The 26,071-nt window shown below is 41.0% G+C and overlaps 1 protein-coding gene across 1 annotated transcript in view; it reads right to left on the bottom strand.

Moving 5' to 3' along the window:
- Positions 1-5,206, bottom strand: part of e2f4 (E2F transcription factor 4) — a 17,641-nt gene extending 12,435 nt beyond the window's left edge. The window contains exon 1 of the mRNA XM_080737704.1: positions 5,001-5,206. Coding sequence (XP_080593830.1) covers positions 5,001-5,198 — 198 coding nt within the window. The 5' untranslated portion in view covers positions 5,199-5,206. The remainder of the gene's footprint in view (positions 1-5,000) is intronic.
- Positions 5,207-26,071: the final 20,865 nt, after the last annotated feature.

Genomic DNA, 26,071 nt, shown 5'->3' with positions numbered 1-26,071 from the left:
ACACGTTAATCAAGGTTCCCACACATTTTTAACAACGACATTTCAAAACTTTTCAATACCTTTACCGAAGTATTTTAGCCCATTTCCAGGCCGAGCAATCAGATGGTGCAATAATGACACTCTGAAGTGTGTTATCAATGCACAGAGACTTGAGTGTATGTGTTTATGTGACAAAAAGAACAGATCTATAAGCTAACAACGCATCGCTGCATTTTACCATGTTACATGTTGGACAAAACTGTGTATATCGGTGCTGTCGGACAGAGACCTCTCATCTTCATATTTGAGATGATCTTTTTCTTTCTTCTTTTTTTACGGCCATACTTGACCATACTGCAGCGTCACACAGAAGCATGGAATAGCAGATCCGTACACTCATGCATCTGCTCGTGGATTTGCTCGCGCTCCGAGCTTGTGGATCGTCTGTGTTTTCTAGTTGGATGCAAACATAAAATACAGAAGCCCAGCCGATATGCTGCTGCTATAGGGTAGATATTGTATATGCAACATTCTATTTATTTCATGCTCAAAGGTGGACCTCTACAGAGGCCTTCAGACGGTGTGCTGGCCTCCTTCTATCTTCTCTATGTACGTATTTTTGCTCAGCACCCGGAACGTTTTTTGTAAGATGTGTGTGCTCACTTGACTTCAAATAACAACTTGAACCTGCACATCGGGAGAAAGCAGGGGTTTGGAGTCTTGCTCAAGGACACTTCAACACCAACTCTGGGGGAGCCTGGGATCGAACATCCGGCCGCTCTACCGGGCACTCTACCCGAGCCACTGCCGCCCCACTGCCGAGTTCAGAGAGAGAGAACGAGGCTGGCATTGACAGGGCACAGTGTCAGCCATTCCTAATCCTACCTGGCTTGGCAGCGAGCAAACCGACACGGTGGGAGCCGAGTCAGCCAACCCAAGGCACAGTCAGCTAGGAGGGGAAAGAGAAGCACTCTGTTGTGTGACAGCAGAGCTAACAACAGCAACACTGCAGAACTCAAGACACTGATGCTAATCCACTCTCTGGCATTGCATCATTGCATGGCATCATTATAAATGAGGAAATATAGCTCATTGTACAGTAGGGCGGAGTGATGAGACTTCATATCGATATCACGATTATTTCAGATGTTTGCCTTGATTACTTAAGTGAAAATAGCTGATTTCATGGTTATATCATTCTCGTATCACTCTCCTTAAACCCATTCAAAGGGGGAACTTGCCTCTCGATTATAAGTCGGTAATTCATTCTAAATATCGTATTTTGGTATATGTTTGGTTAATTTCCCAGCCTTAGCTTATCACATGACATTGACCACTATCATGAAAGATTAAGTGCAGTTCCGGAGGCTTGTTGTTGACTCTGCAGTTGCAGAAAAAAAAGAAAAAGAAAAAAAAAAAGAAAACACAAAGCTGACGTTTTGCTTGAGCTGCATGAATGAAGGAAGGAACCATGAATGACCGAGGACATTTGATGAGATTATGTGTCATGTGAAGTGAACTGTTCTACAGTTCATATTATCAGTCCTGGCCACATGGCAGGCTGTTGCTCCTCCCTGCCGGGGGCCTGTCTGACGCAGTTCAATAGTTACCCACTGCTCCTGATAGTCAGGATGGGTCAGATAGAGCAGTTCAATAGTTACCCACTGCTCCTGATAGTCAGGATGGGTCAGATAGAGCAGTTCAATAGTTACCCACTGCTCCTGATAGTTAGGATGGGTCAGATAGAGCAGTGCTCCTGATAGTTAGGATGGGTCAGATAGAGCAGTTCAATAGTTACCCACTGCTCCTGATAGTCAGGATGGGTCAGATAGAGCAGTGCTCCTGATAGTTAGGATGGGTCAGATAGAGCAGTTCAATAGTTACCCACTGCTCCTGATAGTTAGGATGGGTCAGATAGAGCAGTGCTCCTGATAGTTAGGATGGGTCAGATAGAGCAGTTCAATAGTTACCCACTGCTCCTGATAGTTAGGATGGGTCAGATAGAGCAGTGCTCCTGATAGTCAGGATGGGTCAGATAGAGCAGTGCTCCTGATAGTTAGGATGGGTCAGATAGAGCAGTGCTCTCAACATGTGGGACAAATGGGACCCCCAGGGATGTGTGATCGGAGATGTGTGAACCAAACAAGGATAGGCACAACCAGTCAAAGGTTTGGCCACAGCTTCTCACACACATTGAATGAGAGCTGTGTCCAAACTTTTGACATGTGTGTCAAAAGAAGAAATATATACTTTTCAGGAAATGCAAAACATAACCTGTGTTGTGTTCCAATGGTGATCCAATATAGTTATTTAGTCACAAAGGCTTGACTAAATAGTACTCTTCATTGGTTCAAAATGTATTAAAGAAAAAATAACTAATAACTAAAAATTAACCTCATTATGTCCACAACTGTTCCTTCCCAGGATTACAATTCAAAATGGCAAAAGTAGCATCTGCTTTTGATGCTTTTGTGTGACACTGTAGTATGTATGATCAAGAAGGACATTAATTTACAGAAATAAATAAATATGGAGATGAGGGGTATATGATTATGACATTGCCAATAGTGTTCCCTTTTAGGATAACTGTATTGGAAAAACTAGTTGTTGTTGTTGTTGTTGTTATTGAGGTATTGACATTTCTCTTAAAACACTAATAATTCCACGATTAATGTTTGTGATCATGACCTTTTCTAGTTCACTTCCGAAACGCAGCAGGCATTGGTAGAAAGCGACTGCAGGATGCGGGGTGCGGGGGCAGGGACCCCTGTCCCCCGGGCACCAGGGGGGCCACGTGTTCACGTGTAGGGACACGTAGGAAGCAACAAAAGATGACCCACTTTAAAGTGTGGCTCTACAGGGGGGAAGAGTCTTCTCTTCAAGTTCACTGGTCCACACACACCAGCCTGTGTTCACTGGAGGTGGAACACTTCATCTAACTCGCGTTTCTCAAATGGGGGGACGTGTAACCCTAGGAGTACACAGAGGTTCTACAAGGGGGTACTTGAGAGAAAATGGAAACATATATATTTAAGAAAATCACTTTTGAACACAACAAATAGTGCTATGAGCTGCTGCGTTCTGCTGGGGAAACTCGACAACATGGTTATTTCTACCTAATAGATCCGATGGAAAATCTTTTTGGATCAATATAAGTAGGAAAATTAGCCTAGAAGTGATTTAGGCAGAGTTGTCCTTTTGTTGGTTTTAACACTTTCAAAACACACAAAACCTATTTTCGGATGGGGATTGTGGCCAAATAATCAATGTGTGGGGACCTTGACGTGACAATGTTTGAGAACCACTGAATATATCAGTTTGACAGAAAGTTTCTTTAAAAAAAAAGAAAAAACAAACAAAAAAGCAACAAACGATGGATTCTAATCATTCTCTTTAAACAAAGACTTGATACAGATATAGAGGATAATCCATTACTTTCCCTATAGCTATATAGCTGTTTTAGTATTCCAGCATGCAACAACTGGTCTGCATTTTGTACCATATGACCAGTTGTTGCATGCTGAAATACTAAAATATCTGAAAACACAGATTGAACACAAAAATAACTCAGGATTGTGTTGATCGTGTCCCAAACAACAATAAAATAAGATCTGGTTGTCCCAGAGGTGAGGTGGTCCTTTAAATACAATCAGAGAGGTCTTTTCTGTACCATGAATGGGCTGTCAATGGAGTTTGTTGCAACTTACTGGACACAGATGGAGTCTTAGGGCCAATCACAGCACTGAGAGATAACTATATAAAACTAGATATACTGTAACTATATATTTGTATAGTGCTGGGTGTTGCTTGCGGCTACTAGATGATGCCAGTCACCCAGAGCTGACAGGAGCTGAACCACAGCAGTGATTCATTCTCCATCTCTACCTTTTCAGGCCGCATCAAAATAATCCTATTTGATCCTGGGACCCCCTGGGGGACCCCCACCACCACCAACCCTGACAGGCACTTGGAAAGTTGGAATTGTACATTTAGTTTGACTCGGTTCCACAGATAAATACGAGCTCACAACTGCCATGTTCACAGCGCTGTCTTCATTCTTATAATATTTGACAATTTCATTGGCCATTTTGGCCTATGTTTGAAAAATAAAAGGTCTTAAATAAGTCCATAATATGTCACTTCACTGTCATCTGGGGACCCCTCCAAAATCATGTGGGGAGCCCTCAGGGAGGTCCCGATCCACAGGTTGAGTACCACTGATCTACAAGCCCATAAGCTCTTCTATGGGGAGCGCTAACACAGCCCTGCAGCGAGGATGCAAACGAAGTGTAAAGTAAAACTTGCGTCTTGCAATCTTGCACACATGCATTAGTGGGGCTACAACAACTAGCCTGCTAGCAGCATCATTTGAATGGTGAATCAATGCGATTGGCTGTACCAAACAGTATTGTTGATGTTGTTGTTAAGAACAAGTTAACTCCGTTGTCAGTTCCACAGATAAATATATTGTGGAAAAAAATAGCCGATCTACAAGCTCACAACTGCCATGTCCACAATGGTGTCCTCATTCTTATAATAATTGATAATTTGACCAATATTTGACCAGTTGATATAGGGTTAGGATTTGCTTACTTTCGCAGTATTGGGTGATTTGGGTCTTAATTTATTATTATTATTATTATCAAAAAAGGTCCCCAAAATCATGTGTCATCATGTGGGGACCCCTCTTTGGGGCCAGGACCCACAGGTTGAGCACCACTGATCTACAAGCCCGTAAGGTATTCTATGGGGAGTCAAACTTGTGGCTTGCATCTTGCATAGACCTACAACATGCACTGTGGCTACAACAACTAGCTTGTTAGCAGCATCATTTGAATGGTGAATCAATGGAACAGCGCTGTTGTCGTTGGAAAGAACAAGCTAGTCTGACTCTGGGTGAAAAGTAGAAAGAAGGCTGCTTGGGGGTCCAGATGGTGTTGTATCTGGTGGTCCTCAGACAGACCAGAGCCTCCTCCAGAACAACAAAGACCCATGCATGCTCTCCTCTCCTCTCCACTCACCGCCTTGAGGTCCAGCACTCCGTCCTTGGCTTCCTGCAGCAGGGTGACGAACTTGGTGGTGAGCAGCCCCAGGCTCTTCTCGTGGCGGCTGGGGGTCTGCGGCGCCAGCTCCGAGCCGCCGCCGCCGGGGTTCGAGCCTCCGCCGCCGGACGCAGGCTGCTCGGACGAGCCGGTGGTCCTGCTTTCAACCTCCATCATATCCTCTCCTCAACCGACGATCCGCGACCCGGAGCCTGATGGCCGCTGCACACCGTCCACCACACGGCCAACACCGGTGCGCCGCTCAAGATCTTCCCCCTCCTCCCTGCCTTTCTTTCCCTTGCGCTCACCAGGCTTCCCGCAGTGTGATCCGGTCTAGAGCCCCGCCTACTGGATCCGGTTGTTCACACGCACACATTACATAAGAGAAACGTTTCCGTATCCGGTACACAGACCCAGACCGGACAGCGACTTGCAAAGCGACTTGATCCCAGTCTATGACTGCTGCTCTGCTGCTCCTGTGTGGTTGGTTGTAGTTCCGAGCCCAAAACAAAACAATAAAAAAGATACGGGTTTAGGTTTAAACACTCTAAACCCGCAGCACGTCGGTGTGCGTGTCGGAGCGGTTCTAACGTGTTGTGTTGTTTAATGTGTTGCTGGCGAGGTTTAGATAAATTCAAACGGCTGTTTTTGTGTCGCGGATGGAATATCTTTTAGCGACACATGCAGTTTCAATGAGCGAGGAGAGCCGCCGGCGTTGCCAGATCTTACGAGAGAAACAAGCAACTGCCTAGGTCCATGAATGAAAACAAGCCACATTGGCTATTTTATATATCAGATGAATTATTTATAATATATCATGTTTTGTATTTTAATTGCAGATCAAACCCGTGTCGTGATGCGAAGCGTTGTGCGATTGTTGATCTGCTATTTTCAAAATGATATTGAAATGAAATGTGGAATATTTGGAAGATTTTAAAATAAATAAATAAATAATAATAATATTTCTAACAACACTAATCTGGTACATTTCAGATAGGGGTTGCTAAGGAAAATTAACTAAGTTAAAAAAGGCTAATTAATTTGGGGGTTCATAATGTGAAAATATTTGCGAACCACTGTCCCCTGCATTAAATGATAATTAGAAAAGAATTGAAAGCAAACCCAAATAATCAACTATTGTATCCACAACTTTCCAACATCCCATGGTGCATTGCGCAGAATGTGCAGGCAGCTTCCGGCGCCGCAGCCGAGAATGATCTACAAGCTCACAACGGTTGCATCTGCGACGCGACGTGAGCTTGTATGTCTGCTGTTAACCGGAAGTGTCCCGCAAATAATGCTACAGTAAATTCTCGCAGAAACAGGTGGCTAGTTGATTATTTGGGTTTGCTTCCAAACTTTAGAAACAAGCCAAAAACAGCAACTACACTTTTGAAACAAGACCAAATAATCAATATACTTTAGAAACAAGGCATGAAAAAAACAAGATGCAACCACTAAGCAACTTTACAGTGAACCGTACGTCATTGAAAGCGTGGGGTGGCTCAAAGTAGCTGACAGTACAGCATCTTGCAATGGGCCTGGCGTACAAGATTCACTGCACCTCCAAGATACCCATGTACCTGACAAACTACTTCTTAAAGGTCAAGGATGTTCACGATCACAACTCCAGAGGCAGCTCCACTAATCATCATCAACGTAGATTTAACACTAAACAAGGCTCTAACTCGTTCTCCTGCTATACCATCAACATGTGTAACGCCCTTCCACAAGCCTTAAAGGAGAGCAAATCCCTAGCCTCCTTCAAAATTGGTATGAAAAGTCACCTTCAGACAGCTGCTACCCGTGACTTGTAAATAGACTAAGCCCCCATGCTCCCCCCCCTTTTCTTTTTTTTCTGCCTTTGTATTTGATGTTATGCTTATGAAACTGATATTATCCTAGATAAAGTACTATGTTCTATCCGTCTGTCTTTCAATGTTATATGAGATAGGCCTACTTAAAGTGTGGTTCCTGTGGAAATAAGCCTCGGCTTTCTAGGATCTCCTTTTAGTTGACCTTGTACCAGTGATTTGTACTGTCATGAAACTGTACTTGTTTCTATTGCAAACTTCTAATAAATTCTTCAATCAATCAATCAATATGAAACTGTACGACCTTATAATACAATCTTTAATCAAACAGAAAAAACAAGCCTCAAAGTGCTCATAATAAGCGGACGTGGCAACCCTGAGAGCCGTTGAACACGCGGGGGATGCTGGGATGGATCATGGTCCTGCCGAGAGAGCGTCTGAAAAGAGTTGGACCATCTTCTTCTGTGTAAATTACGTTCAGGTCAAAAATATAAAGATGTTTTATTTTCGGTTATTATTGTATGATAATGTCTATCTAGCGCTCCATACATGTAGTGCCAGCGTCGTCTCTAATATTTATGGCCCACCGGGCCGAGGCGGCAGGTCATGGAAACGCTGTGTTTTCGTTATTAAGATGTACGGACTCTTGTGTAAACAGAAGCCCAACTACCAAACGGGAAACACTCTGGACCAAACCAGATTATAAGAAAACAAAAAGAAAGCTACCTAACATACTGGAAAGAGCCAACCCAAAGCCAAAGCAAAATGGAATGCTATCTGGCACTAAAAAGAGAATATACGTTAGCAGAATATCTGAGCACAGTAAAAGACCCAAAACTTAGGAAAGCCTTGACTAGGTACAGACTCAGCGAACACAGCCTTGCAATAGAGAAAGGCCGGCACAGACAGACCCCACTCCCAAGGGAAGATAGGCTATGTACACACTGCACACAAAATGTGGTAGAAACAGAGCTACACTTTCTAACCACCTGCCCACTATACCAAGACATTAGAGACGCATACTTCCCACAGATTACACACACCCGAAGTGAGTTTGAAAACTCGACCAATGATGAAAAACTCCCATATCTACTGGGAGAAATACAACAATGCGCAAACACAGCAGCAAGATTTGTGAACTGTTGTGACAAAAAGAAGGCTAGAAACACAACCACCCTAAGGACTACAAACCATGCATTTTGAGTAAAAAAAAAATGCTGCTATTTGTACCCTGTATATAAAATGTCACAATGCGACATAGCTCTGTTTACTCAATGCTGTACCCCCTCCAACTGTATATATGTTCCCCATTTTCAACTGTTTTTTATTGTATTTGTGATACTTGCTTTGGCAATGTAAACGTATGTTTTCTCATGCCAATAAAGCTCCTTTGAATTGAAAATTGAATTGTGTAACGCTCCCTTACCAACTCAAACAGGTCGAGGGACCGTCTGTCAAGAGTCTATCAATTGGATAACGATTTACAAACTTTAAAGCAGCGTAATTTAACATGGGTCTAAACATAAATTGTTTTAATGAATGTATTTTGTCCGAAATGCCAAGTTAAATTAATAGTCGCATTAGAAACACAAACGCAGAGCTTTCGTTGTTAGGGGCGACGAACTCTTGTGCGGAGCCCCCTTATTAGTGTGGTTGCCCAACTGGGCAACACACTATAGTTCTAGGGATACTTTATTTTTTTAGTGTGGTTGCCCTTACAGGGCAACACACTATAGTTCTAGGGAAACTTTATTGTGTAACTAGGGTAACCAAAAGTTTGTCCGCTTTCTTCCCCCACAGTTTTTGCGCAACACACTCGCGCCATATGTCAAATCGACCGGCTTCATCGGGAATCGTGTGCTATCATTTTGCTAAGAGAAAGGTTGTATACTTTAATTGATATTAATTTATTAGTGAATTAATTTTCCCCATTGACTTATAATGGGAATCGCAAAAACTCACATTCAATATTTTCTTTCTCGCAAACCATAGGGGCTACAGTTTCAAAACTTGGAGAGGAGATTTATAATGATATCAAGGATTAAATAAAAAATAATTTCGTCAGTCGGCCTCATGGTGGCGCTATAACAGTCCACTTTACGTTTCGGCCTGTAACTCTTGAACCGTAGGTCTGAAAATTAAAATTATTTTTTCCCTGGATTCCTTGGGTCATGACGCATCTCCCCATATAGGCCACGCCCATTTGCGTCAGGATAGATTTTCCGCCATTTTGAATTTTCTTCAAAACACACTTTTTGCTCCTTTTCCCACATATTTTCTCCAAATGTCACAAAAATCGGTACAGATGATCTCTGGACCCATGCGATAAACATATTCAAGCGATATTTTGATAGTCCATACCGTTCGTCCGTAACAGGCTTCCAAATTTAGCGGGAGTGGCCCGTTTCGCAAAAATCAGCCATAAATCACAAACAAAACATCCAGTCAACACAAGATTTTAACCACAAGTCGCGGGTGGGATATTCAACAAATCCCCAAAAGCTTTTCCACTTCGACCCTTAGGGGGCGCCACAAACGCGCTAAACGTAACCGTTTCGTGCCAAAACGTAACCGTTTCGTGCCAAAACGCGTTTTTCAGGGGGAACGACCCTCTCAAAACGAAACACAAACGATCTCGGGAGCGACGCGACAACGTAATCGCCTTGCGGAACTCGTGGGAGGAGCCTATTTCTTAAAAACAAGAAACCATATCCTTACTTCAGGAACGCAGGATCCGACCGGCACCTTTTCTAATCGCGCGTCGCACGGCCCCCGCGCTATCCGTCCCCACGTCGTCTCCCTCGGACCCCCGCGTTTTGCTCAGGGTCCCGGCGGCGCATCCCCACGACTCGCGCCGGGGCAGCTAGGGCAGGCAACCACACTCGCAATTTCCCAAATTGCAAATTTACTAGTTATAGTCAAACTTGTCGGGCACGCGCACCACCGACGCGCACCCAGTTTGACAAAGTTTGAAATGTGTGAAACAAACTGATATTTATTTAGGCTTGTTTTTAACAAATGTGGAATTGAGGAGCTCTTTAGTTGAATAACGTAGGCCTAAAGGACCCCACTCTAAACAAGCCAATATCCTACTAGTGCTTTCTTGGGTTTCTATTAGTAGATTAGTCGTTTTATCTGTCCTGTACTTTTTTCGATACGAATTTCTAATAAAGTATTCTGTTGGTAAAAGACATTTTTGAATGATTGAATACAACACGATTTATAAAATAACTTTGAATAAACTTTTAATGTCTAAATAATAGGTGTCCTCTGTCTGTCTGTCTGTCTGTCTGTCTGTCTGTCTGTCTGTCTGTCTGTCTGTCTGTCTGTCTGTGTGTGTGTGTGTGTGTGTGTGTGTGTGTGTGTGTGTGTGTGTGTGTGTGTGTGTGTGTGTGTGTGTGTGTGTGTCACATACACACACACACACACACACACACACCACACAACACAGGGACAAATGTTAAATATTAAACCCTGAGATTAGTTCAGCTTAAACACACATCAGCTTTTCTACTGCTATACACACACACACACACACGCACACACGCACGCACGCACGCACGCACGCACACACACACACACACACACACACACACACACACATGGTCAAATCATTGAAGCATTTAAATCACTGTCAGGTGGAAACCTTGTTTGTCCAAAACCACTTTCACTAAAGACAATACAATTAATTCAGCATGTTATAATGACATACAGTACAGCCTCCAACTCGCTTCACCCAAGATAACAGATCTGCAAGTTCAGCTCACAAGTTGTGGATCAGTTGTGAATAAGCTTGTAGATCTGCTATTTCCACTGATGTGTGCAGAATGTTCACCTACTATAACATCATGTCCACAACCAAGGATATCCTTACTGTCACATAGAAAGCTCTTATCTCCATATTTAAGAAATATAACATGAATTTAATATAATTTATGGGTTCTTTTTTCATAAAACAATGTCCTACCTCGTCATACTACAGTGTCACACAAACATACAGTAGCTAAACTATCTCCAGCTTGTAGATCAGGGGTTTTCAAACCTTTTTGACTCAGGTCACCCCTGTAAATATTAACAACTTTCTCATCTACGTCACCCCTGAATTGCTTTTTAGAATCATACATCATATTACGCTACATAAATATCGTCGTTGTCGGGTGGAAATGTCCAAAACAGTTTGTTTTGTATTTATCATTTTAAAAATGATTTAAACTAGTGAAAACAGCTGATCTACAAGCACACAATGCCTCGCGGGTGCGAGGCGTTGTGTGCTTGTAGATCGGCTATTTTCACTACTTTTGTGTGACGGCCTTGTATGATGAAGCAGAGCTTTACTTTGTGAAAAAAATGTACAAATGTGAAACTTGGAGATACGAGGTTTCTGCCCGACAGTGACGATATGCTATCTTCTTCCACCTGAGATACAGTAGGCTATATGTCACAGATAAATATCTGTTTCCATCAGAACTGACAGAAAATAATGAATATAGGCCTTGACGTTTAGCATTTGAACCCCAGCATCCCTATTCTGGGGGGAAGGTTCCCCAAAGATAGCCGATCTACAAGCTCACAAAGCGTCACAGTGTGACCCATTGTGAGTTTGTAGATCGGCTATTTATGGTGAGGAGATTTGGCCATGGATGTAAAAAGAACTCATCAAGTACAGTACAAATCAGGTCTGTTTCACTAAGTGACATGATATTGATGTAGAGATATTGATGAATAATATTATGAAATGATTCTGCGGCATCCCTGGACTGGCATCTCGGCAAACACTTTGAGGAACCCTGTTCTTATAGATCAGCTATTTTATTTTTTATTTGTTGCTACTTTTGAATTTGAATGCTGAAAAGCAACAGTTATGGACATATGAGGTTTCCACCTGACAGCAAGGATAAAATGGGAGGATGTACTGTAGCAATGCTGCATAGACTCACTGGGATCTGTTTTAAATATCAGTCTATTTTAAATGATCATTTGAATAAATATCAGTCTATTTTAAAGTGATCATTTGAATAAATATCAGTCTGTTTTAAAGTGATCATTTGAATAAATATCAGTCTATTTTAAAGTGATCATTTGAATAAATATCAGTCTATTTTAAAGTGATCATCTGAATAAATATCAGTCTATTCTAAAGTGATCATTTGAATAAATATCAGTCTATTTTAAAGTGATCATTTGAATACATATCAATCTGTTTTAAATGATCATTTGAATAAATAATAAATATCAGTACATTTTAAAGTGATCATTTGAATATATCAGTCTATTTTAAAGTGATCATTTTCTTCATGTGAACGTGTCAGTGAACACTCTAACCTCAGTGTCCTCAGTGTTATTGCAGCAACAACAGCTGATTACATTGAATATCTTCACAGCCGCTCTTTCCAGATCCAGAACATTCAGTCTTGCCAGCTCTTATCGTGGACCACATGTTGGAGTTCTCAGACCTTGACTTAATTTAGGGTCCAGCTTGTAGATGAACTTTCCACTGGGTACCATGACGTTTCCAATGCTGGTCTATGAGGAGGGAGAGTATAAAAGACGTGCTGGACCGTACGGTATCTTCACTCACTCTGTTCCAGAATGAAGGCTGCTGGGGCTTTGCTTGTTCTACTGTTGTGTCTCTCTGAGGCTGGAGCTCAGGGGGAGAGAGGAGCGCTCACTGAGAGAGACAACCATGTAGAACCAGGCACCCTCTTACAAGCTGACATCTGGGACGAAGTGAAGCATCTGAGAGACATGGTGCATAGCTTGGGAAACACTGTGGTTGTACAGGGTCAGATTCTGAAGACCATGGAGGCCAAGGTGACAGAGGTCCAGGAGCTTAGAGACACAGTGGTAGTACAGGGACAGATGTTAAAGACCATGGAGGGCAAGGTGACAGCCAGTGAAAGAGAAGTCCAGTTGCTTAGGGACATTGTCGTAGTGCAGGGAGAGAAGCTGAAGAACGTGGAGGAAGAAGCCAAGGAGCAGAGAGACTTGGTGTCTGATCTTCGGGTGGAGCTGGGCATCTCCAAACATGAGATGGAAGGTATGTTAAAACAAAATGCTGGTTAGAATGGTCAAGATGCTTGTTGTGCCAAAAATGGAGCTTGAAGAATGTGTAACGGTACAGGCTGAAATATTTGTTTAAAATCATTCTCTGTGATGTTTTCCAGAAATGGCTGCTGAATTGACTGCCAGCCAGAAGCAGGTTGAACTCTTCCAGACCAGACTCACTTCCAGTGAAGACCAGGTCCTGAGCATCCAGATCAGACTCAACACCACTGAAGACCAGGTTGAACTCCTCCATACCAGACTCCGTACCACTGAAGACCAGGTGGAGAAGTTGACCACAGAGAGTGAAGGTAATTAGACCAGAATGATGTTCAGACAATGCATGTATGAGAGGACAGTGTTGAAAAAGGTCTTACTTTACTGATAATGCCTTCAGTTGAGCTTAAAGATCTGATCAAGTATTTTTTATCACGTTATTCACTGTATGTTTGATCCATATAATCCATTTGTTGGAGCATCTTGATTTAATATGAATAGGCTATACTATTATTTTAATATTGATTCATAACAACTTGCTTGTAGTGCCAAACGTGGGTCTGGTACAAGCTGAAATGTGTTTAAAATCTTTCTCTGTGATGTTTTCCAGAAATGGCTGCTGAATTGACTGCCAGCCAGAAGCAGGTTGAACTCCTCCAGACCAGATTCGGTACCACTGACGACCAAGTCCAGAGCATCCAAACCAGACTCAGTACCAGTGAGGACCAGGTTGAGAACTTGAAGACAGGGAGTGAAGGTAATTAGACCAGAATGATGTTCAGTCAATGCATGTATGAGAGGACAGCGTTGAAAAATGTCTTACTTTACTGATAATTCCTTCAGTTGAGCTTAGAGATCTGATCATGTATTTTTTTTGTGTCATGTTAGTAACTGTGCACTGATTTAATATGAATATAGTATTATGTTAATATTGATACATGCAACATGCTTGTAGTGCCAAAAATGGGTCTTGAAGAATGTGTAAAGGTACAAGCTGAAATGTGTTTAAAATCTTTCTCTGTGATGTTTTCCAGAAATGGCTGCTGAATTGACTGCCAGCCAGAAGCAGGTTGAACTCTTCCAGACCAGACTCACTTCCAGTGAAGACCAGGTCCTGAGCATCCAGATCAGACTCAACACCACTGAAGACCAGGTTGAACTCCTCCATACCAGACTCAGTACCACTGAAGACCAGGTGGAGAAGTTGACCACAGAGAGTGAAGGTAATTAGACCAGAATGGAAAATAAAAGTTACTTTTAAATCTCTCTCTCTCTCTCTCTCTCTCTCTCTCTCTCTCTCTCTCTCATTAAATTACAGTAAAATAACTACAAATGCAAAATAAAAAAGGTCACTTTAACAAGGTATTATAATTATATTCTCTCTCTCTCATTAAATTACAGTAAAATAACTACAAATGCAAAATAAAAAAGGTCACTTTAACAAGGTATTATAATTATATTCTCCACACTTGTATTCTCCCCATCTTGACAAGATGGTATATTCCCAGGTTCCGCAGGTCAGCTGCACAGGTGCAGTGCATTATTGTTAATTGTGGCACGTTTACTAACATGCCATTTTTAGCTTCACTTGAACAGCCGTTCCAGGCTGCCATATCCAGCCCCAAGAAACCCTTCAAACCCAGGAAAAAAACAGACAAAACCCTTTTTTTCCGTGCACGCCCATGAGGACTCCCATCTTTGCCATATCCTAGCTTTTGCTGAACTGACGCCACTGAACGGCCGATGAAATTAAAAAAAGGGGAAAAAACAAATATTTTATTTGCTAATATTTTGATGACATACTTGTGGGAAGGCAATAAGCCAATCAAAGTAATTTACTGTACTTACTGTACAAATGGTCATCTGTTGTTGGGAGGCGAGGGGCAGATGAATAAGCCTGGCTATGCGAGGGGGCAGAGTTTAGCGTCCATTTCATTATGTATCTGACACAGAAAGCTGGCCATAGTGGAAATGCGAATTCATAAAACAAAAAATACAACTAGAAGTTACAGGCATAAACATTATAAAGATTCTGAAACTTCATGCCATATTTACGGCTAAAAATGTTTTAAACAAACAAAGCCGCCAGAGATTAGAATTCAGGTGTCTACCTTTCTCCCCGTGCTCTGGCTGTTTTTACCGGCTAATGGCGGCTATGTAATCGGCCAAAAATAGCAAGATCTACAAGCTCACAACGTGTCGCGGACGACATGAGCTTGTAGAATGTGCTATTTTCGGCAACAGAGAGAGCCGCTGGCGCTAGCCTCCCCTTCCTGGGTTGAATCAAGCTTCAAGCCCTGGCAGTCACAGACCTCCGGGGGGCGATAGCGATTTTCATAATTAAACAAATAGGCATTGTCTAACTACTTGACTTGGACACTATTGCTAAAACTAATAAATGACTATTATGTAGAGGAAACGTCCTCTTCTTTTTTTTTTTTTTTTTTAACCGTTTCTACAAAAACCACGTGACCTACTGTATTTTAATGTAAATCTTTGGGGCGTGTCATAGATACTTTAAAGGCCTGTCCATATTGTCTCCGAGCTCCGACCACCACACTTTTTGTTGGAAAGGTCCGGTTTGATGTCACTCGCATCTTCTGAAAAGCATTACCCCGAATTAGAGTTCGGAAAGCTGCACGTCGGAAAGTCAGGACTCTCCGACGAAAAGTTCAGTGGTCAGAGACAGTATGGACAGGCCTTTAGGTTAAGGCATAAAAGCTGGTAGGCCTACTTCAAGGACAACTCCTCCTTAAATCACTTCTAGGCTCATTTTCCTACTTGATCCAAAAAGACTGTCCATGGGGTCTATTAGGCAAAAATGCCTCTGTTGTCCTGTTTCCCCAGCAGAACCCAGCAGCCCTCATAGCATAGAGTGGAGCTTATAAGCCTATCGCTTTTACACAATTTGTTGTGGTCAAAAGTGTTTTATTTTTCATGAATGTGGTACTAGTTATCATTACAAACACATCCATGTCATCGTTGTCCCACACAAGCCATCACACTCTGCTAAACAGATGTTATTCTCTTATGTGTTTTGCCAAGTCCCGGAAAAGATGCCCTGTGATTGGCCATTACAGTCACTTTGATTGGCACCTTTGCCGAATGCTCACCCCAGAACATTATTTATGAGATTGTGGTGGCTTGTGTGGGACAACCAAGGCATGTATGTATTTGTAATGACGAATAGTAACACATTCATGAAAAAGAAAATCACTTTTGAACACAACAAATAGTGTAAAAGCGATTATAGGCTCCAATAGTGTAAGCTTATAGGATCCACTCTATGCTATGAGGGCTGCTGGGTTCTGCTGGGGAAACTGGATAACAGGGGCATTTCTCCCTAATAGACCCCATGGACAGTCATTTTGGATCAATATAAGTAGGAAAATGTGCCTAGAGGAGTTGTCCTGTTAAGACAAGACAATCAAAGTACAGCCCGACAGTGTTGAGAAAACGTCTCACATTACTGATAAACTACCAAAACCTCCACCGGCTGTCTGTCCGTCTGTCTGTCTGTCTGTCTGTCCGTCACACGTCACACGTCACACTTTTTCCCTGCTCATATCTCCGCAACCGTTGCCCCGATCCCATCAATTCTCACATGGCCCTCTTCTAGCGCCACCTTGAGGCCGATTCTTGCAAAACACATTTTTGGACACAGCTCCTACAATTTTTGCCCTAAAATCACGCCAATCGGTACACAGTATCTCTACACTCATGTCATCAACATGGATCTGTCCCATATAGCGCCACCTTCAGGCCCATTTTTTAAAACACATTTTTGGACACTACTCCTACAGATTTTGCCCTAAAATCACACAAATCGGTACACAGTATGTCTACACTCATGTCATCAACATGGATATGTCTCATATAGCGCCACCTTCAGGCCGATTTTTTAAAACACATTTTGGACACTACTCCTACAAATTTTGCCCTAAAATGATGCAAATCGCTACACAGTATGTCTACACTCATGTCATCAACATGGATCTGTCCCATCTAGCGCCACCTTCAGGCCGATTTTTTAAAACACATTTTTGGACACTGCTCCTACAGATTTAGCCCTAAAATCACGCAAATCGGTACACAGTATGTCTACACTCATCTCATCAACATGGATTTCTGTCCCATATAGCGCACCATCAGGCCGACTTTTTCAAACACATTTTTGGGCACTGCTCCTACACATTTTGGCCTAAAATCACGCTGCGACCTGACGGTCGCTTATCTCCCGATTAGGGAGTCTTACTGGTAATTCCTTCAGTTGAGCTCAGAGATTTGATCATGTTATTTATCATGTTATTTACTGTATGTTTGATCCATATAATCCATATGTTGGAGCGTTTCGATTTAATATTCATGTTTATTTCAACATTAAAAGTAAAAAAAAACAAAAAAAACAACAACAACAAAAGTGTTATTTACAGTAGTACAGTATTAGTGTGACAAACTCACTCACTGCACTGATGGACATGAGGAGGACTAATTGCCAGCACAATCGCAAAAAAGGGGGAAAAATCATTTCAATTTGTGAAAATAACTGATCTACAAAGAGCTTTCAGATGATATTGTCACTATTTTAGTGCAACTCTTGTATGATCAAGTAAGTCATTTACAAAAACTAAAACATCTAAATATGGAGATATGAGGTTTCTGCCTGACAGCAAAGATTTAGAAAATAAATATACCGGTATATAAAAATAATGTGATAATTAATAGTGTAACATATGCTTTAATATTGATTTAAATAATGGTAATGGTATAATAAATGCATTTATGATGTTATAAATAATTTGCTTTCTTCATCACTGTCAGGTGGAAACCATGTATGTTCAAAACCATTCTTTTTATTATGATTTTTTCTTCTTCATTAAAATAGTTAAAATAGACGATTTACAAGTTCACAATGCCTCACACTTTGAGGCGTTGTGAATTTATAGATCTGCTATTTTCACTATTTTTGCAATATTCTTGTATGACAAAGTAAGGCTTTAATTTAAAAGGTAGAAATTTGGTGATAAGAGGTTTCTGCCTGACAACAACTTCATATAGACGATTTACAAGTTCACAATGCCTCACACTGTGAGGCGTTGTGAATTTATAGATCTGCTATTTTCACTATTTTTGCAATATTCTTGTATGACGAAGTAAGGCTTTAATTTAAAAGGTATAGAAATTTGGTGATAAGAGGTTTCTGCCTGACAGCAACTTCATAATCATATAAATAATATAATAATCATTATATTATATGCTTTTATAACTATATAAATAATGTGATAATGCTCTCTATTGACAGACCAACCAAAGGTGGCCTTCTCTGCTGGGTTGGGTTCTGGATATGTTGGACCATTTAGTTCTGAAACCACTCTGGTTTATCAGAGAGTTCACACTAACATCGGCAACGCCTACAATCCATCTACAGGTAGGTGGTGATTAAGTTAATTACATTAATGAAGTTTTACACAATCAATTATCTCTGAACAACTAATGACACAACTATCTCTGTGAACACACAGTAACAGCATGTGTAGGGTTAACTCTGCTGCGCCATTACAGGTTAAAATGTTCAAACATTCTTCTAAAATATGTGATCTACAAGCTCACAATATGTTGCTATGTGTTGTTTATAGATCATCTATTTTTATTTCATTTAAAAATAGAGCTTAACAGTGTTTAAAAATGTCAATGTGTGTGTGTGTGTGTGTGTGTGTGTGTGTGTGTGTGTGTGTGTGTGTGTGTGTGTGTGTGTGTGTGTGTGTGTGTGTGTGTGTGTGTGTGTGTGTGTGTGTGTGTCTTTGTGTTATCCAGGTATTTTTCGTGCTACTGTCAGAGGAGTTTATTACTTCAGATTCACTGCTGCTAACTGGGCATCATCAGAGCGTGTGTTCATCCGCATGTATAAAAATAATCAGCTACTCATTAATAACCAGGGATACAATAATCATGGACAGTTAGAATCCATATCTAATGCAGTGATAGTAGAGATGGAGCAGGGAGACACAGTAGACATGAGGTTACCTGGTGGTTCCTACAGGCTCTATGACACCTCAGACAATCACTGTACATTCAGTGGTTTCCTGCTCTATTCTATGTAACACTGCTACTGACACTGATGGAAACTCACTGACTACATTTACTACAATACTCTGTTTAAGTACAATTTACACATACTTTTACAATAATAAGTAATTTAATGGGGGTAATAAGGGTAATAATAATATAATAATAATTAAAGAAATAATGACAGATTTAACGTGGAATCATTTTGAAAATAGAAAACCACACATCTTCTCTAATGGGGGTTTGCAGGCAAAATACATTATTTTATTTTGACAATCTATTAAATCCTTTTGCCTCAAAGAAGTACCCTTTTTCTCTGGCCTGTCCAACATCCATGGTCCACATCAAGACAATTAAACATTTGACTAAATCATTATAATTTCACTATAATAATAATTGTTTTTAATTACTTGCTGCCATCAGTCAGCTTTACTTTCACTTGATGCAGAGATGAGAGATGTCAAAGTGCCCTCCCACATCGTTAAAGGACAACTTTGGTTTTTTACAACAAGGGTTCATATTTTAGATTGTAATTAGAGAAAAGAAAAAGTGAATGTTAAAATGTTTTCATTTGCTTCGTTCTATTGTTTTATCACGTTTACCATGCTAAAATGTGGGGCATGCGTATGCATGGGGGCATGCGTACAAGTGGCTAAATATGTATTTTTAGACACAATAAGCCAGCAGTTTCTTTATTGCTATTTACAGTAACACTACTAGCCCCCATAAGTCACATCCAACCATGAAAGGTTGTGTTGTATCTTGGGAATGGGCTTATTCTGTGTAAAATGACATATTTAGCCCAACATGCCCATGCCCCAAACACTGAAATAAGAATCTCTAAAACAATAGAACGAATTGTCTAATTACAATCTAAAATATGAACCCTTGTTGTAAAAAACCAAAGTTGTCCTTTAACCTGCAGCTGCAAACGCGTGAATCAAAACAGCAACGCAGTTTCGACAATGGAACAAGGGGGGGAGCGCTTGTTTTCGGTGGAGATGACGGAGGCACGCCGGTGTTATATTATAAACACAATCTGATTTAGCAATCATGACATAGGCTATTTATTATAATCACTAATTCACTATGAAGTGTCTTTAATTATAATTAAAGTAAAAATAGTCAAATAACAAACAAGGACAAATTGTTCTGCCCACAACCTTATCAAACCAAAATGACTAGGCTACTGTAAATGTAGGCCTATTACAACTATGATAATGGTTCTTAATTAGTCCCAATTATTAAGTATAATACTTGACCTTATAAATATAGAATGTTTATGATTATATATATTATGAAACATCGCATATGATGGCTTATATGCCGTCTGCCGTTATGGACAGAATAGTACATCTTCATCCCCCCCGAATTTCGTCACCTCCGCGCGGTCCAGGTGAACACAATGGAGCGCTCCTACACGCGCTGCAAACACCTTTATTTAAAACAGCCAGAAAGCATGCTAAGTTCACTGTAGTAGGCTACATTTCTGGTGTGAAATGGCACCAGGGACCCCCACAAAAAGACCACCCAAAGAATCGGTGTTTGTGCACCAAATATTGGACTGCCTTACAATTATTAAACTGCTCTAGTAACTAGTTGCTTTGTAGATTTACATTATTAATACAAAACACATATTAACCATTTAAGCCATGTTTTTGACTTCAGCCCTTCCAAAATAGCAGATCTACAAGCATCACGTTCAGGCCCGGATTTATATGAGATGAGGCCCCTGGGCAAGGGGAAATAAAGGGGCCCTCGTGCGCGCGCAAAAATTCCACCTCCGGTCCACCTGACCACACCGTGACCTCACCTCCGGACCGGCCCGTGCATAATCTGACTGTGTATCCTCATTGGCTCATTGGAAGGGTTTAAAGCGGATACAGAAGTGGGGTGTGTGTGCATGTGTGTAGCCTATGTGTGTGGAAAGTACCGGATACATAGAGTGGGCGGGCTTTAGACTGCACTAAGCTTTCAGAGCAGCTACATGCAGTGCGGCCAGCAGAGCAGAACCTCTCAATAATAAAACAAAATGTACTGTAACTAAACACAAATATCACTTTATTTGGATTGCAATACTTTAAAATGTCATCATTAAATTTACTCATTCAGGGTCTTTTCAAAATGGCTTCCAAGTTCCACAACGCCTCCCTCTCCATAGACTTCCATGTAATTCATAGTGCACGGATCATGCACGCCCATGCCTAGATCATGCACCACGTGTGTCCACACTGTTCACAGCTTTCAAACAAAAAAATCCGAATGGAAATCCGTTCAGGCATTCATGAGCTAGCAGCCATTATGTTTTCTTGAAATGTAAACAAACATGGCTGACATGTTTGTTGGTATGGGGGTTAAACATGGAATTTCGCGATTGCGATCATGCCTACTACATTTTTTGGGTTCCAAAAAATATTTTTTTATTTTTTTTTATTTTATTTTTTTTTTGAGGCCCCCCTCCCCTGAGGCCCCTGGGCTCGTGCCCACCCTAGCCCAATGGTAAGTCCGGCCCTGATCACGTTATGAAAGACTTTGAAAACTTTTTTTAAAGAAGTCAAAAATTATTCTTAAAAAAAATGCAGGTATTTTCCTTGTAGAGAATTTCTACATTGTGGTTCTACTTGTAAGTCATGAAGAGTAAATGTCTAAATTGTATCTTGTACTTGTAAAAGGTATTTGTACTTTTACTCCAGTAAAAATGTGAGTACTTCTTCCACCACTGGTCCTGGTAGCATTACATTAAAGAGCTTCCATAATGCTCATATTCATGTTGTCAATAAAGACATTCATTACATTAAAGAGCTTCCATAATGCTCATATTCATGTTGTCAATAAAAACACATTCAAGAGCACTGTTGTGTCTATTGTATGTTTTAATGATTATTAATATTATTAGAGGTCCTTGTCCCCTGTTGTTGTTGTTGTTGTTGGTTTATTTCTTCTGCATCTTTTATACAGTTCTGAGTTCTGACTTACTTAACCATGAAGTTATCTTTTACAAACCTTGTTAATATGGTAGAGGTCTATGCCAAATGACAAAGACACAAAACTCATTGGTCAAAGGGTGGCGCTGTAGCAGTCAATTGAAAAATGCTAACTATGAACAGACATAGCTCATGAACCTTTTGACTGACAGTAAAACTTCAAAACACATTATGCGTCTCCTAAGTCAATGGTTCCCAAACTGGGGGTCGGGACAACATGTAAGTGTACAAAGGGTATTGATCGATCAATCAATCAATGAAAACAGAGGGCACTGGAGAACTGGACACTTGAATTGGGCTCTGAGCAAATCAGTTCACCCCAAATGAGTTCCCAGACCATAAATAATATCCAAATGCAAACATTAAAGGAGTAGTTCACCCCCAAAATGATTTTTTTTCTATTGATTAGTCATGCCATGGAGAGTAGAGTTCAATAATATTTTTTGGTTTTTGTCACATTCCTAAGACAAAAATTTGATTAGAGTAAATTTTTGCCCCCATTGATTCCGGATGGTGACACGTTTCGAAACGGGTCACCATCCAGAATGAATGGGGGTAAATTTATTGTTATCACATTTTTGTCTTAGGAATGTCACAAAAACCAAAAAATATTATTGAACTCTACTCTCCATGGCGTGACTAATCAATAGAAAAAAAGTCATTTTGGGGGTGAACTACTCCTTTAATAACGAACATTGGTTTTGTGAATGTGTGATTAGAGAGCAGGTTGCTTATTTTTTCTTCTTCTTGGTCTCAGGCATTATCTGTTTATATTTCAGAGTTCCTGCAGGTTGGAATATGGTCTTGAAAGCATCCAGTATTATACATTCTATATTCAGCCTTTGCATGAAGAGAGTAGGGCATCTCCACTCACCGCACCCCATCTAAATGAAACATTTATTTTATTATGTTTACTCTAAATTTGTATCCCACGATTTGGTAACCCATTTCCCCCCAGTGCCAGTTGCCTATAAGCCGTAATCCTGGGCTCTGCCAACCTGGGGAGAGCCCCGAACTGAGCTCTGCTCTCCCTCTGCCAACCTGGGGAGAGCCCTGCTCTCCCTCTGCCAACCTGGGGAGAGCCCTGAACTGAGCTCTGCTCTCCCTCTGCCAACCTGGGAGAGCCCCGAACTGAGCTCATGCTTCCTTCAGTGCACATGATTCCAATTCACAAATAGCAAAAATAGCAGATCTACAAGCTCAAAACAAGGCACGTTTTGAGCTTGTATATGCATTGTTTGTGACTCTCTGGAGTGAGTGTGGAAATACAGTGGTCCTCTGTGTGGAAATATAGTGGCCCTCTGGAGTGAGTGTGGAAATATAGTGGCCCTCTGGAGTGAGTGTGGAAATATAGTGGTCCTCTGGAGTGAGTGTGGAAATATAGTGGTCCTCTGGAGTGAGTGTGGAAATATAGTGGTCCTCTGGAGTGAGTGTGGAAATATAGTGGTCCTCTGGAGTGAGTGTGGAAATATAGTGGTCCTCTGGAGTGAGTGTGGAAATATAGTGGTCCTCTGGAGTGAGTGTGGAAATATAGTGGTCCTCTGGAGTGAGTGTGGAAATATAGTGGCCCTCTGGAGTGAGTGTGGAAATATAGTGGTCCTCTGGAGTGAGTGTGGAAATATAGTGGTCCTCTGGAGTGAGTGTGGAAATATAGTGGTCCTCTGGAGTGAGTGTGGAAATATAGTGGTCCTCTGGAGTGAGTGTGGAAATATAGTGGTCCTCTGGAGTGAGTGTGGAAATATAGTGGTACTCTGGAGTGAGTGTGGAAATATAGTGGTCCTCTGGAGTGAGTGTGGAAATATAGTGGTCCTCTCCATCATCAAAGTTGCCCACCCTGCTCTAATTGAAACAATGTTGACTAGATTATACCACAAGATGGAGTAGTAAGAATGAAGTGAGCAAATTGTATGCATGTTGACTTGACAGTGAGTGATATCAAGACATGAAAATGCAGCTGAAAGGTGTAGGCCCACTTTAATGTAGATGTTTAACTAACAGATGTCTGTTTGTAAAATAGAAATGTTAATCTACAAGTTGGCGATCACGGATACCTCCTTCAGCCATTATGTCTCAGTTTCATGATCTTTGCAACTGTGAGATTTGCGTCACATTTCAAGGCCTAGTGTTGATTTTTGTGGGCTAAAACTATGACCAATAATGTTCGTCGACTAACTTTTTTCACAGACGAAAAGTAGGATGACTAAAACCAAGACTAAAATGTATTGAAAATGTCGTAAAAATAAATAAAAACTAGACTAAAATGTTAGACTAGTGGAGAGGATATCCAGTAAGAACTAAAAGTCATTTTAGGTTTGGTTGGGCTCGGGTGTTGCACTCTGTAAATAGCAGATATACAAGCTCACAACGCGTCACCTTGTGATGTGTTGTGAGCTTGTAGATTGGTGTAAAATCTGCCATTGCAGAGTCAACAAAATCATCTGTAGATCATCTGTCGACTAAAACCTTGTGTTTAGTCGACAAAAACTCGACTAAAATGAAAACATTGCAGATGACTAAAACATGACTAAAACCGGTATCTTTGAATTCAAAAGACTATGACTAAAACTAAATAAAAATGTGTCAAAATCAACACTACTACTTGGAATAATGGAACTATAGCATACATACACATACATACATATAGCTTATTATCAACAAAATAGTTCAGATAATTCTTGCAATATATTCATGGCCCAAAAGTGGTCCGAGGTCTACCCTGGTCTACTGCCATAAATAGGTCAATATTTACAAGACGGTATTAAAATAAATTTGACTCTGTTGATGTATTCAGTCTTTATTATACACATCCCTGATAATGTTGATTGATTTTCATCCGACCCAACTAAACACAAACACATTTAAACAGTACAGTACATGCTGTACATACATGTTTACATCATTATTTAAACCGTACACACATGTTGACATAATGGTCCCTCTCAAATATCTTTCTACTGTACATGGATTCAAGTTCTCAGTCGCCTCGACTGATTTCAGTCATTTATATAAGATTAAAGATGACTAGAATGGTTCAAACTAGCAACATAATACACGTTCTATTGCATAAAGGGTAAATTCCATAAAACCATGATGCTTCCCGGATATTTCATAAGAGCAAAGTTTAAAGCTTCAACCTGCAGTTTCTTCAACTGCTTGGCTGTATGTAGAACAGCAAGAACACAACATTAGAATGATAATATGGAGAGTATTGTGCTGCTGATTGTTTAAGAAAAATCACACCAAATGTGAACGGAGCGGTGGAGGCTGCGTGTGTGTGTGTGCGCGCGTGCGTGTATGTGTGTGTGAATGTGAGTGTGAGTGTGCCTGGCCTGAAAAACAGCGCCCCTCCCTTAACATGTGTGGTCAGAAAAGGCATTGTAGGCTACATACAGACAGACAGACAGACAGACAGACAGACACGCACGCACACCCACACACACGGCCACGTATAGGAGACGGTGTGACCACCGCTCAAAAAGTGCTGATAGACTCCTTTAACACCAGGGGTCATCGATAAGTACGAACACGATCCGTACACGTGGCAAAGACTTGGTCTTGTCCGTGGCAAATATTTGATTTTCCTTTTTTACACACCATTATAATGTTCTTATTTTGATCATAAGAGTAAGACCCAATTACTGAATGTCAAGTCTCCAGATTTTCTTCAGAATATGTATGACACTTATTTACTTTGACACCGTGGCATATTAGGAGTCCAACTACTAAATGGTACTAAAAGGACCCCCTTAACTCTATTTGGTCCCATATGAACACTCTCAGAGTTAAGCCCTTTGCACACAGGACAGTTGCGTTTTTTTTTTGTTTGCTGCATGAATATAACGCATTGGATTTGGTGTGCACTGCTGTGCGGAATCGGCGCTGCGGATCCCAAAAGGAGTCATAGAAGGAGTGATGAGTTTTTTACCGCATGCGACAAGACACACGAATCGAACTGGGTTCGATCGAAAAAACAAACAAAAAGAAAACGCATGGCCGCAGCCACCTGCCGCACGGCTAATTCGGATCCGGTGTGCATGAGGTCGTAGAGAATCATTGTTTTCTTTAAAAGAAAAAAATATATATATATCTGTTTTGTCCGTGCGGATAAACGCGCCTGTGTGCAAAGGGCTTTAGTCCTGTTATGGTC

Source organism: Nannobrachium achirus, assembly GCF_963921795.1.
Source record: "Nannobrachium achirus genome assembly, chromosome: 11".
NCBI lineage: Eukaryota > Metazoa > Chordata > Actinopteri > Myctophiformes > Myctophidae > Nannobrachium > Nannobrachium achirus.
This window is presented reverse-complemented; position numbering and strand designations above follow the sequence as displayed.